Source organism: Macaca nemestrina, chromosome 11 (genome assembly GCF_043159975.1).
Source record: "Macaca nemestrina isolate mMacNem1 chromosome 11, mMacNem.hap1, whole genome shotgun sequence".
Classification (NCBI taxonomy): Eukaryota; Metazoa; Chordata; class Mammalia; order Primates; family Cercopithecidae; genus Macaca; species Macaca nemestrina.
Genome location: NC_092135.1, coordinates 97,703,096 through 97,715,131, shown reverse-complemented (window position 1 = coordinate 97,715,131; position 12,036 = coordinate 97,703,096). Strand labels below are relative to the sequence as shown.

The 12,036-nt window shown below is 41.3% G+C and overlaps 2 protein-coding genes across 14 annotated transcripts in view; one reads left to right on the top strand and one right to left on the bottom strand.

The window, feature by feature from the left end:
- The window catches only part of MAIP1 (matrix AAA peptidase interacting protein 1), a 118,624-nt gene extending 110,369 nt beyond the window's left edge, over positions 1–8,255 (bottom strand). For 5 of the 6 annotated variants that reach the window (XM_071073145.1, XM_071073147.1, XM_071073148.1 and 2 more), the window contains exons 1-4: positions 7,763–8,255; positions 4,636–4,707; positions 4,095–4,221; positions 2,110–2,257 (exon numbers count right to left, since the gene is read on the bottom strand). In XM_071073145.1, coding sequence (XP_070929246.1) covers positions 2,110–2,257; positions 4,095–4,221; positions 4,636–4,707; positions 7,763–8,212 — 797 coding nt within the window. In that variant the 5' untranslated portion in view covers positions 8,213–8,255. The remainder of the gene's footprint in view (positions 1–2,109; positions 2,258–4,094; positions 4,222–4,635; positions 4,708–7,762) is intronic. The other variant, XM_071073149.1, reaches the window with a different exon arrangement.
- A 268-nt stretch (positions 8,256–8,523) lies between these two features.
- The window catches only part of LOC105468132 (tRNA-yW synthesizing protein 5), a 28,609-nt gene continuing 25,096 nt past the window's right edge, over positions 8,524–12,036 (top strand). For 6 of the 8 annotated variants that reach the window (XR_011609963.1, XM_011718162.3, XM_011718163.3 and 3 more), the window contains exon 1: positions 8,524–8,620. Coding sequence is in view for 4 of the 8 variants with exons in the window: in XM_011718162.3 (XP_011716464.1) it covers positions 8,543–8,620 (78 nt within the window). In the remaining 4 variants the exon portion in view is untranslated. Of the gene's footprint in view, positions 8,621–8,767; positions 8,874–12,036 lie in introns of those variants that run through there. The other 2 variants (XM_071073144.1, XM_011718166.3) reach the window with 1 other exon arrangement.

Genomic DNA, 12,036 nt, shown 5'->3' with positions numbered 1-12,036 from the left:
CTAGGAAAGATATTGCAAATAATATAAATCTTACATCAGTCCAAGTATGTCTTAGATAACTATGTAATTTGCAAGTGTATATTTAGAAGAATTTTTGGCAACAAGCTAATGGTTAATATTAAATCAAAATCAAAACAAATAAAAAGTTTAACCTACCCATTCAATCACAATAAATATACCCACAAAATTGAAGTACATTCTCAAGTAGTGTGAGTATTTTTAAGGGACTAATCTATATTCAACATCTGCCAGCCCCTAAGAGAAACTTGGATATTATTCTGTTTAAATACTAGCTATAACACTTGCCGAATATGAGAAATAAACTGGACTCTGGTGATGCAAACAGCACTTTAAATACATAACCTAGGATACAGGAAAAAAGCTGTTTTTCAAATTGCACTGTTACCAATTTAGGAATAAATAGTGGAATTTAGTTTACATACATTAAATCAATCTTGAAAATAACAATGTTTATGAGGTACCCACAGTCTTAGTAAGAAACATCAGAAAAGATAAAGTTTAGTATTGATGACAGTGCTCTTTAAAAATGATTTCTTAACAGACAATTCAGTAGATTTAAATTAAGTATTTAAATATATAGAATATTTTGGGTAATTACAAATAAAGCAAAATTTAAAAAACACATTTCTTCCAAGAAAAGCAAAAAAAAAAAAAAAAGAGGATATGATTCTCTTTTACCTTAGTAAAACAGAATACATTTTATTTCTTAGGTCATTTTGGGGGTTTGTTATTTTGTTATTTTAAAGCAGATTTGTGTAACTCTGGCAACATAATCATTTTTTAAAAAATAAATGTCAAATTATATCTTCATTGACATGCTCCAGCAGTTTACTGTTGTAGACTTTATTCACATAAAAATACAATATAATGTCTCTTTTACATAACCTGCTAACTTCCTACTATACAGTATGTCCTTAAGGGCAGTATCCCTTCAACTTTGTATCTGAACCTCTACCAGAGCATGTGGGCACACAGATGATCAACAGATGTCTAGTGAATAAATCGTTCATGTACCAATTATGGCAGATTTTATTTTCCAAAAATGGCCACAACCATATCTCCCCTCCTATGTGCTCTTCTGCTATGTGACCTTGCTGTTTTTTGCCCCAAAAAGCGGGGGACTCTTTTTTTTTTTTTTTTTTTTTTTTTGAGATGGAGTCTCGCTCTGCCTCCCAGGCTGGAGAGCAGTGGCCGGATCTCAGCTCACTGCAAGTTCCGCCTCCCGGGTTCACGCCATTCTCCTGCCTCAGCCTCCCGAGTAGCTGGGACTACAGGCGCTCGCCACTTTGCCCGGCTAGTTTTCTGCATTTTTTAGTAGACACGGGGTTTCACCATGTTAGCCAGGATGGTCTCGATCTCCTGACCTCGTGATCCGCCCGTCTCGGCCTCCCAAAGTGCTGGGATTACAGGCTTGAGCCACCGCGCCCGGCCGCGGGGGACTCTTTCTATACCCTTTGAACTATACAGATCCTTTGACTGCTTTGACAAGGAGACTATGGCAGAACTGATGTTCTAATTCTGGGCACAGACCTTTACTGGTTTAGCAGCTTCCATTTTCTGCCTCCTGGAATTCAACCACTCTGTGAAAGATATGACTAGTCTGAAACTACCACAAGTCCAAGCCACAAAGAGAGGCCCTGGAGAATGCAGAGTCATGGAGAAGCCAAGGAGTATCAAGGTGCCACACATGTGAGTTAAGAAGTCACTGTGGAAATGAATCCTCCAGCTCCTGCCACCCGTGTTGATGCCAGGTGAAGCAGATAAAACCCCTAACTGAGCCTATCCAAAATTTCTGAGCGTGAAATAGCAGGCAAAATCAATGGCTGTTTGAAGCCAATGAATTTGGGAGGAGTTTGTTAAGCAGCAACAGATAGTTAAAACATCATTTAATTAAATTTAGCAACATTACCTCTTTCTAATTTCTTAACTCTCCTGTTTCATATCCAGTGTGTCTTTCTGACCTTTTCTCTTCATAAATAACTTGTCAAATTTCAATTCTTTTCTTCCTAAAGATCTCTTAATTTTCATACCTTCAAACTACCTTCCATCTTCTGGAGAAAGGAAGCAATGAAATCTGATTAAACTTACTCATAGCTTGCACTAAGAAGTTGTTTAGTTTCCACATTCTGATTCCCCAACTTAACCTGGAATACACTGGCTCCTCTTAAAGTTTCACTGGGGATGTTGGCACTGGTTAGATACCAAAAGCACATCAGGATGTTAACAAACTTCCTTCCTTAGAGAAAAAACATATACACACACATACAAATACAAATCAAAATAATCTATCATCCATATATACAAAATGAAATCAGAAATTGGCAGTAGTCATACAGTTGTTACAGGTCAAATTCTGTGCTTATTCTGATGTGACTTAAAATATTTGTATTGATACTGTTTTATTTTTAGTAAATTGTCTTAGGGTTTATGGCATACTTGCTCTCTTCTCTGTATCTCAGTAAAAAGCTACTACTTAACTGAGCACATACTTTACTAAGTATACTATATGGATTATTTTCAATTAGTGGCATTTTCTTTTTCTTTCTCTTTTTTTGACACAGTGTCTCACTCTGTCACCAGGGCTGGGGTGCAGTGGCACAGTATCAGCTCACTGCAACCTTCGCTTCCCAAGCTTAAGCAATCTTCCCACCTCAGCCTCCTGAGTAGCTGTGACCATAGGCACCCACCACCATGCCCGGCTATTTTTTCATATTTTCAGTAGAGCCTGGGTCTTGCCATGTTGCCCAGGCTGGTCTTGAACTTTTGAGCTCAAGTGATCTGCCTGCCTTAGCCTCCCAAAGTGCTGGGATTACAAGTGTGAGCCACTGCATCTGGCCAGGCATTTCTAAGATTATAATAATCTCATGACAGATATGTATTGTCAAACCAAAAACGAGGAGAAAAATAATATCTTTTGCTGCTCAGTAACTATCTTAACTTCAACTGCCAGAAAGAGTAAAGGCTTTCTATTCTACCCTAATTCACCTTGCTGTGCCTGGTGATTCTGACAACCTCCTGATGCAAAAGTTAGTTAGTGACCATGGTGCTGAGATGCAATTTGAAATATTAGGGAAGAAGAAAGTATTTATCACTAAAAATATCTTTACAAATGTTTCAAAATAATGTGTGCATGAAAAATTTTATCATCATTAAGAGTCTCTTTCTTCTACCTTAGGAAGTGTTTAAGCAGAGTCTACATTTCCTGTGTGGCTGGCACATAATACATATGCAAATAGAGTCATCCCTTGAAATCCATGGAGGATTAGTTCTAGGACCCTCCTGTGGATACCAAAATCCATAGATGCTCAAGTCCTTTATATAAAATGGTGTAGTATTTGCATAACACACATCCTCCAGTATACTTTAAATCATCTCTAGATTATTTATAATACCTAACATAATGTAAATGCTAATGTAAATAGTTGTTATACTGTATTATTGAGAGAATAATGACAAGAAAAAACTACATGTTCAAGTATAGATGCAACTTTTTTTTAAATATTTTCTATCCGAGATTGGTTAAATCTATGGATGTGAAACCCCCAGATACAGAGGGCCAACTTTGTATGTATCAGGAACAAACAGTGAATTATCAGGAATGCTATAGGGAAAATGTATGCCTCAGACAAGAAGAACCAGATAACCACTAAACTTCCTCCCAACTTTTTTCATTATTCTCAACTAGATCCAATTTGGGAGTTCTGCAGTTAATCTTTTGAAATCATCTTTAGTTGACAATATCTAATTTGATTTTCTTTTACCCCTCATTCCTTCCGTATAAGGTGCAGTTTTAAAATACTCAATTGTTTCCTTCAAGTTACTATTGTATTGAATAAAAATAAAATAAATAAATAAATAGTAGCAGAAAAAAGTTCTAGATAGAAAGGCTTAAGAAATGATGACCATGTCTCAACTCTTTCAGAAGTAGGTCTTTAAAGAATGGATATAACATTTTCTTGGAAGTTCTATTAATTTCTACTTGTCCTGACAAAACTCTATTTTGTGATTATCCACTACTTTAGCTTATCTGGACAATTATGGATCATTTCAAGTTGACTATGCTCTGGCATTACCTTTCTCATCATAGTAAATGGAGATGTCTCCTGTTGATGTAAATACAATTTCATCTATGTTAGCAGCAAGGGCATTTTTATGGTTGTCAGGTAGTGAAGTAACCTTTTCTTTTAATACATGTAGCACCTAAGTTTGAAAAAAGCAAGCCATTAGTTCACCAATACCATTTTTGAAACCTTTCAAAAAGTGATCTTTATCATGGAATACATTTTTCCAAACCTATTTTTAAATTTACTACCGTATTTACTCATCCTCAAAAGCAAGGCTGAAATGTATCTCATTATTCAACTAGGTAATTCCTAACAGAACATTCTATATAAGAGCAATTGAAAGACATCATAATTACTTACTTATGCCTTAAGTAGCAGGAGTTATTCCATGCTTTTATATGACCCGAAGTACCCATAAGAACAGATACACAGACTCTACTTTGGATGCTGGCACACATGCTATTTTTAAGCATAAATAAGGAAAATGTGCATCATTCTATTGCAAGAGAATAGCATTTATTTTTAAAGCAAAATGTACAATATACTTTACCTCTTTGGCCACAAGTTCTTCCAACAGATCAAATTTACACTGTGACAGCAACTTGGATACATGAGCAAAAGCCTTGAAAAAAATATTAAGGGAAGTGTGGGGATTATTATTTCAAAATACCATACCATGTTCATATTTAAATGGCTAAGTGTAATACAGACTATTTTATGGTAATGGTGATAAACAACATCAAATATTAATTTACCAAGGCATGACTCCTTCAAGGTTGGTTGACTTTTTGTATATGGCCTTGCCACATATATAGCAGTAAGTGACTTGACTTTTAATTCTGGATCCACCTTCAGGACCTGGGAAATGACAGCGTGTTGTGTACAATCTAGATATCTCAATAAAAATCCTCCTTTATATTTCTTTTTAAAATGATGACGTAAACAATCATTTGACAGCTGTATGACCCACCTCTTAATCATGCATAGATAGCAGTTGGAAAGGAGAACAGTCTAGATTGCACTGGGAGTCTGGAAATCTGAGCTGAAGTCTGAATCTCAGTATGGGAGATAATGTAGGTTTGAGAAAGTGGGAGAAAAGGTCATTAGTTTATATGGTCTAAAACAGTAGATCCTAGCTTTGAAGTGTGAAATTCCATTTTCAAGAAGGGAAAATCCCAACTGCAATTCTCATTGCTAGCAATGAGAAATCAAACTGTGAATTAACATCCTACCTGTCTTCAGGGAACTTTCAGTCCACTTGGGAAAAAGACAAGTAAACTGACAAGTTTAGGAATTTTGACAGGGATAAGAACAGGATGACTTGGGAGCATACAGAAGAGCCTTCTAACCCAATCTGAGAAGATCAGAGAGGGCTTCCTATGGGAAGAAACATCTAAACTGAAATCTGAAATAAGCTGAAATCTAGGCTGCCAGAGGATGCACAGGCATGTCAGATATGGCATATCAGAGAATACTACCTGTTATAGGATGAATTGTGCTCTCCTTCCCCCAAAATTTATGTTGAAGCTCTAACCCCCAGAACCTTGGAATGTGACTATATTTGGAGATAAGGCCTTAAAGAGGTGATTAAGTTAAATGAGACCATCAGGATGGGCCAAAATCTAATCTGACTGGCATCCTTAGAAGAGGAGCAGATGTGGAGTAAGAACCACCAGGAGCGCACATGCACAGGGAGGACCATGCAAGGACACAGCAGGAAGACGGCCATCCGTAAGCTGAGAGAGGCCTCAGGAAAAAAACCCCTCCGACACCTTGATACTGAAATTTTGATTGTTTGCTTTATATAAGCAACATTGCATACAGACTGGCTGATGAATGGGGTGGAAATACTACTTAATAGCAAGGAAGGAGGTGAAAATAGCTAACAGCTGGAGAACCACTAGGACTGGAGTGACTCCAAAAATGCTGCAGGCTCCTCTGTGTGTTCAGAGGAAACAAGTACTGAGGCCTGATTCCTGCCAATGGTGGGGCGATGATTTCCAATCCTTACTGAAACATAAATGAACTGGTACCATCATATGTGTTATGAGGTGGACAAGCTCATATATCATCGGTGGGCACTGTAAAGAACAGGAGGATCAATACAACTTACCACTGCATGGACAAAAGATTTTAAGAACTGACAAGAGCAGAGGTTTATCCCTTAATTATGATGCTGAGTTAACCATCTTAATCAAGCTTGTTCTTTGACTTTTTTTATGTAAATATATATAGTAGTCAAGAGTTGACTCAGAGAAGCAGGCAGCAGGAGTTAATACTGACACTTATTACATAAAGTTGAAAACATTTATTTACAACTGATAGGTCTCATAAATACAAATGGCCATGATTATGGAAAGAATCTGAAATAAATTTGGAGGAAAAATATCAATACCAGTATACAACCAATATTGTAAAATGATTACACCAATGGTATGGTTTTAAGGCATATGAAGGTATGAAGCAGGAAATATACTTTATGAATTCTATTGTGGTTTTTGTTTTTGTTTTTTGAGACAGAGTCTCGCTCTGTCGCCCAGGCTGGAATGCAGTGGGGCCATCTCAGCTCACTGCAACCTCCACCTCCCAGGTTCATGCGATTCTCCTGCCTCAGCCTCCAGAGTAGCTGGGACTACAGGGGCACGCCACGGCTAATTTTTGTATTTTTAGAAGAGACGGGGTTTCACCATATTGGCCAGGCTGGTGTCGAACTCCTGACCTGTGATCCACCTGCCTCGGCCTCCCAAAGTGCTGGGATAACAGGCGTGAGCCACCATGCCTGGCCGACTTCTATTGTTATCAATAGTTTTGCAATGTTTGGGAACGATACAATCTGTAAAGGAGTCAAAAAAAGAAAAAAAAAGGTATACATGGCCCTTAATCCTAGAAAAAAAGCATGTACCCACAAACTCTACAAATAACCTCAGGGCCCAAGTGACCACTGTCATAAGGGTAAGGCAAGGTATAATCAGCCATTCAGAAACAGGTACGTAACTAACGAAGTCAGGGATAAGAATCTCTAAAGGCTAAATATTTTCTGTGTGTAGGGTGCTGCGCACTTAGCCACCAGGCAGTCTCAGCAAACCCTTTAAAAGGGTAAAACTGCTCATCTCCAGTTTAATCTTTAAGGAGTATGGGGTGGTGTGTTGGTGGACTCTGTCAAATAAACGGCAGAAAGTTCTGCTCTTCTACCCAAGGTGACATTACAGCACTTTGGAAATGTTATCTCATTTATTCTTCAAACTGACCCATTTATTAATGTATTCAACAAACATTCATGGAGGGCCTACTATGTGCCAGGGATTGTCTTGCCCACTTTGTAGATTTGAAAATTACGTTCAGACAATATGAGACCATATAGCTTTTTCCTTTATTTTTTGAGACAGGGCTTGGCTCTGTCTCCCAGGCTGGAGTGCAATGGCACCATCACAGCACTACGTCCAACTCCTGGGTTCAAGCAATCCTCCCCTTCAGCCTTCTAAGTAGCTGAGACTACAGGCGTGTACCCCCATGCCTGGCCAGAAGCTTACTTTAAGTCAAGCAATGGCTGGAAAGCTCTATGTCTGGGCCACTAATCACTTTGGATCACTTGTATCCCAGTGAAGAAACTAAGCACTTCTGCGAATAATAGTTGAACTCATTAGAGACAGACAAGTCAACCAGGAAAATAAACAAACCTGCTTCGCTCCCTCAGAGAACTCTGCGATGCTGAACTCTTTGTCGAAATAGGCCCAGATAAGGAAGGCCTTAATTCGAGTCCTAACCCAGTTGATAGGGTTGGAGAATCCCAGGACGATCATCTTGGTTTTCTGGTGCTGCTGGGGCTTCTCCTCCGTGCTGTAGCTGCGCTGAGGGCAGGCAGGGAAAGAAGCGAAGGCTGTGGGGAGTCCCGGGCGGCTGAGCACTGGCCGCCGGGAGCCCTGGGCAGGTAGCGCCGAGGCCGCCAAGGCCCAAGCGCTTCGGGGAAATGACGCCGCTCCCGAGCCGAGGCGACAGCGGCAGAGGTAGCAAAGTCTGGCCGACGGCAGCCTCACCTCGGCCGCAGCGGGAGTCCGGAGTCGGACGGCCCCGCAGGGCAGCGACCCAGAGTGCCGCAACTGGGCTAGCAGACCAGCGGCCAGCGCCATTTTTATATGACCCTTCACCCCGGTGCCTGCTGGTGCTGTATGGAAAGGAAGTCGGTGGGAAACCACCTCAGCGGTGTCGGAGAAAGAGACTGGAGAGCAAAGTGGACTTGTTGCTGCAGCCTCTGATGAGTCGGCCCCGTCCCCGCTCTCCAGCACGCAGCCCAGGCCGAGGCCCTTCGGCAACCCGCCCCGCGCTCCGACCCAGCCTCTCTGGAGTCCGCCGGCCTCGCGGACCTTTTCTCTGTCGCTCGTGTTTCCGGGCGGATGGCGCTGAGGAACGCTTTAGAGCCGAAGTTGCGAGGACCTGTAAGAGGGCAGGCGTGAGCAACCATGGCCGGACAGCACTTCCCGGTAACCCGGCTGGAGGGCGTTTCTCGGGAGCAGTTCATGCAGCACCTCTACCCACAGGTGAGTCTCTTGCGCGGGGCAGAACCCCGGGAAACCAGCGGGAGACGCGTCTTCACCATTTGGACGACGGGGAACTGGTTTTTAGAGACCCAGGGTGTGGAAAAGAGGCGCAGGACGGCAGCAGATGACTGGTTGGCCCTTAGGCCAAGGGAAAGGTGCACGTGGGACGCCGACTGGCTCCTCTATTGAAATTTCCGGAGAAAGCCCCATGTTTCTAGGGAGCAAGATGATGGCGGAGAGCTGAGTGCGAGAGGTATTTTGCCTAAACTCTACTCCGCATCTGTCAGTCTATTCCGAATTAATGGGTTTGAAGGCACAACTTTTCACTCCACTGAGCCAAAAAGGAAAGCAATGGGATTCCCCCGGGAAATTCCTACTTGTCTTGAATTCTAACTTACTTAGGTTCTAGTTCCGACATTGGAGTCTTTTATACCTGTAGTTAGAACCTTAGGTCTTTAAAAGAAAACTCAGAGAAATATTAGGGGAACAAAAAGTGCTTTTACTTGCAGTGCTTTACAAGGGAGTCCAGACCTAAGAAAAACAGAAGGTGTTAAAAGGAAAAAATCTACAGGATTACAGTCAGTTTATGGTAGGAAAAATACTCAGCAAGCCGGGCGCAGTGGCTCAAGCCTGTAATCCCAGCACTTTGAGAGGCCGAGACGGGCGGATCATGAGGTCAGGAGATCGAGACCATCCTGGCTAACCCGGTGAAACCCCGTCTCTACTAAAAAATACAAAAAACTAGCCGGGCGAGGTGGCGGGCGCCTGTAGTCCCAGCTGCTAGGGAGACTGAGGCAGGAGAATGGCATAAACCTGGGAGGCGGAGTTTGCAGTGAGCTGAGATCCGGCCACTGCACTCCAGCCTGGGCAACAGAGTGAGACTCCGTCTCACTAAAAAAAAAAAAAAAAAAAAAAAAACTCAGTAATTTTCTTACCTGATATTTGCACTTCTAAGGGTGGACATAGAACTACAGTTCTGGGGCCGGGCACGATGGCTCATGCCTGTAATCCCAGCACTTTGGGAGGCCGAGGTGGGCGGATCACCTGAGGTCAGGAGTTAGAGTCCAGCCAGTAGAAATCCCGTGTCTACTAAAAATACAGAATTAACCGGGCATGGTGGTGGCACATACCTGTAATCTCAGCTACTCAGGAGGCTGAGGCAGGAGCATCGCCTGGGGAACCCGGGAAGCGGAGGTTGCAGTGAGCCGAGATCGCGCCACTGCATTTCAGCCTGGGCAGCAAAAGCGAAACTCAGTCTCAAAAAAAATAAACACTACAGTTCTGAGTGTTACAAAAATCAGGGATGGACAAGGCACGGTGGCTAATGCCTGTAATCCTAACATTTTGGGAGGCCCAGGTCGGTGGATCACTTGAGGTCAGGAGTTCAAGACCAGCCTGGCCAATATGGTGAAACCCCATCTGTACAAAAAATACAAAAATTAGCCGGGCGTGGTGGCACACGCCTGTATTCCCAGCTACTCTGGAGGCTGAGGTCGGAGGATCTGCTTGACCCCAGGAGGTCGAGGCTGCAGAGATCCATGATCCTGCCACTGCACTCCAGCATGGGCGAGAGGGTGAGACCCTAGTTTAAAAAAAAAAAAAAAAGAAGGGGTTTGGGGGACGTGAGAGGAATAAAGTTTTTCTTTTGATAGCAATCTACGGGAGGGGATTCAAGCCTTTATTAGTTGGGAGACTTGTACTAGATGGGATGTTCTTTTTCTTCCTGTCCCTAGACCCCCCCATCTCAGAATGTGCTAGACATTAGTTGCCTTAAGGGCAGTGTTGTGAAGATTAATGTATGTGGAAGTGCTTTGTAAGATGCATAGTAAAAGGTATTTTGTAATTTAATCTCTTCAGACAAGACATATCACAAAGCATCATTACATTTTAAAGAGTTGAAAATTACAAACAACTTTCTTTGGCCATAGGGCAGTAAAACTAGAAATTCATAACAAAATTGGAAAAAAAGACCTTTCTATCTGGAAACACTAAAAAGTATGAGGGAGCATAGTCCTATGAGTTTTTGTTAAATATTTTCTAATAACTCCATAATTAACACTGTACATTGTACAGGTACATGAATAGATAGACCAAGGGACTAGAATAGAAAGTGCAGAAATACCTATTTCTATGGAAATTTAGTGTATAATATGACATTTCAAAAATCAATAGGGCAAAAAATGACTTTTTAAAAAATAGACTGTTTTTTAGAGCCTTTTTAGGTTCACAGCACAATAGACCACAGGTACAGAGATTTCTCATCTCCTTCCTGCGCTGACACATGGATAGCCTCCTCCATGATACATCCCCTCATTAGAGTGGTGTATTTGTTGCAATTGATAAACCTACATTGGCACATCATTTTCTTTTTCTTTCTTCTTTTCTTTTTTTGAAATGGAGTTTTGCTCTTATCACCCAGACTGGAGTACAGTGGCACAATCTCAGCTCACTGTAACCTCCGCCTTCAGGGTTGAAGCGATTCTCCTGCCTCAGCCTCCTGAGTAGCCAGGACTACAGGCACCCGCCACCACGGCCGGCTAATTTTTGTATTTTTTAGTAGAGACGGGGTTTTGCCATGTTGGCCAGGCTGGTCTCGAACTCCTGACCTCAGGTGATGCGCCCATCTCAGCCTCCCAAAGTGCTGGGATTACAGGCGAGAGCCACCGCACCCGGCCTGGCACATCATTTTCACCCAAAATTCATAGTTTATATTAAGGCATACTATTGATATTGTACATATTATGGGTTTGGGCAAATTTATAATGAAATGAATCCACCATTATGGTGTTATACAGAGGAGTTTCACTTAGAAAATGATAAAATTCAGTTTATATCTCACACTGTACACAAGAATAAACTCCAAGTGGATCAGAAAAATGTAAAGAAATGAAACTACACAAGTTGTGAGTATACTTGGCAATACAAAAAAAATGAAGCTACACAAGTGCTAGAAGCAAATAAGGGTAAATTCCTCTATAATCTAGGTGTATGGACGGCATTTCTAGCTATGACTCAAAATTCAGGTATAATATTAGATTAAAATTTGACTACATGAAACATTTGTTTGCCAGAAACACTATAAGCAAATTTGAAAGACAAATACAAAGTGGGAGAAAATATTTGCAACATTTATCTCATATAAAGGACAGTAAAAACCCTTGTATGGAAAGAACTTTTAAAAGGGGGTAAAAGGCTGAAAATCTGGTAGAAAAATGAGCAAATGATAGAGGGGGAAAAAACAACATTAAAATGGCCTTTAAACTAGGATGTTTAAGTTTACTCTTAAGAGAAATAAAGCTACACTGAGATACAACTTCTCTCGTATCATATTGGCAAAAATTTGAAAAGCTCTGGTAATACTCTTGGTGAGGCCGTGAAGAAACTGGCACAGTCAAATTTTATATCAAATGGTACAA